Source organism: Colobus angolensis, unplaced genomic scaffold (genome assembly GCF_000951035.1).
Source record: "Colobus angolensis palliatus isolate OR3802 unplaced genomic scaffold, Cang.pa_1.0 Scaffold527, whole genome shotgun sequence".
NCBI lineage: Eukaryota > Metazoa > Chordata > Mammalia > Primates > Cercopithecidae > Colobus > Colobus angolensis.
The window spans coordinates 1-1,374 of NW_012118788.1; the positions used below are offsets into that span (position 1 = coordinate 1).

The following is a 1,374-nucleotide window of genomic DNA, read 5'->3' on the forward strand; positions in this document are numbered from 1 at the left end:
TATCTAGATAATTGAGGATCATCTCCTCCTCTCAAAATCTTTTACATACTTTAGGCTGGGTGTGGTGGGTCATGCCTGTAATCCCAGCACTTTGGGAGGCTAAGGCGGGTGGATCACTTGAGGTCAGGAGTTGGAGACCAGCCTGGCCAACACAGTGAAGCACCATCTCTACTAAAAATACAAAAATTAGCTGGGCATGGTGGCGTGCACCTGTAGTCCTAGCTACTCAGAAGGCTGAGGCGGAAGAATCACTTGAACCCAGGAGGTGGAGATTGCAGTAAGCTGAGATTGCGCCACACACTCCAGCCTGGGCGACAGAGGAAGACTCCTCCAAAAAACACAAAAAAGGCGGGGCATGATGGCTCATGCCTGTAATCCCAGCACTTTGGGAGTCCAAGGCAGACAGATCACTTGAGGCCAGGAGTTTGAGACCAGCCTGAACAACATGGCAAAACCTCGTCTCTACTAAAAATACAAAAAAAGAAAAAATTAGCTGGACGCGGTGGTGAACGCACGTAGTATCAGCTACTCAGGAGACTGAGGCACAAGAATCGCTTGAACCTGGGAGATGGAGGTTGCAGTGAGCTGAGACTGTACCATTGCACTCCAGCCTGGGTGACAGTGAGACTCTGTCTCAAAAAAAATCGTTAACATACTTTTCCACTTCAGGTATTAGTCACTCTTGCGCTGTATAAATAGTATCCACAGGTTTTGGGAATTAGGATGTGGGTGGAGCTCTCTGGGGAGGGGGGCAACATTCAATCCATTACATAGGGTGACTCCAACCTGTGCCCCGACCCCTCTCCAGGGTTCAACTTCTCAGCAGAGTCTGTGGCCATGCCTGAGGGGAGGGTGAACATGTACCACCACCTTGTGGAGACACTCAAGTTTGCCAGGGGGCAGAGGTGGAGGCTGAGGGACCCTCGCAGCCACCCAAAGCTCCAGGTGAGGTTGCTGAGGTTGCTGGGCTGGTGGGCTGTCCTCCCCACTGGCTCAGGACTTAGCGTGAAAGGAGGGTCAGGCCCAGCAGGGGGAGGTTGGAGGGAGATGTATGTGGTTCTAGGCCGGGGCAGGACTGAAAGGGATCCCAGGGTGGCAGGTACAGGGGTCAGATGTAGGAGTGGCACCATATCTCAAAGGACCTGGAGGGTGGGCAGAGTCTAGACCTAGCCTGGGCTTGAGGGAGGCCTGGCCACAAGGTAGAGAACAGACTGGAGGCGGCCCCCATGGGGGCTGAGCTTGTCCTGCCCTTGGTTCTGTGGATCCCGCCTGGCCCCTCACTGACCCTGCCACCTGCCCACCCACCCCAGAATGCCTCCCAGGACCTGCTGGGGGAGACCCTGGCCCAGCTCATCCGCCAACAGATCGATGGCC

General features: G+C 54.8%; 1 protein-coding gene across 1 annotated transcript in view; it reads left to right on the forward strand.

The window, feature by feature from the left end:
* Positions 1 to 808: 808 nt before the first annotated feature.
* LOC105525285 (gamma-glutamyltransferase 5-like) overlaps positions 809 to 1,374 on the forward strand; it is a gene marked incomplete at its 5' end in the record, with an annotated part of 7,764 nt that continues 7,198 nt past the window's right edge. Inside the window, 2 exons of the mRNA XM_011960857.1 lie at positions 809 to 945; positions 1,311 to 1,371. Of these exons, the coding sequence (XP_011816247.1) occupies positions 809 to 945; positions 1,311 to 1,371 (198 nt within the window). The remainder of the gene's footprint in view (positions 946 to 1,310; positions 1,372 to 1,374) is intronic.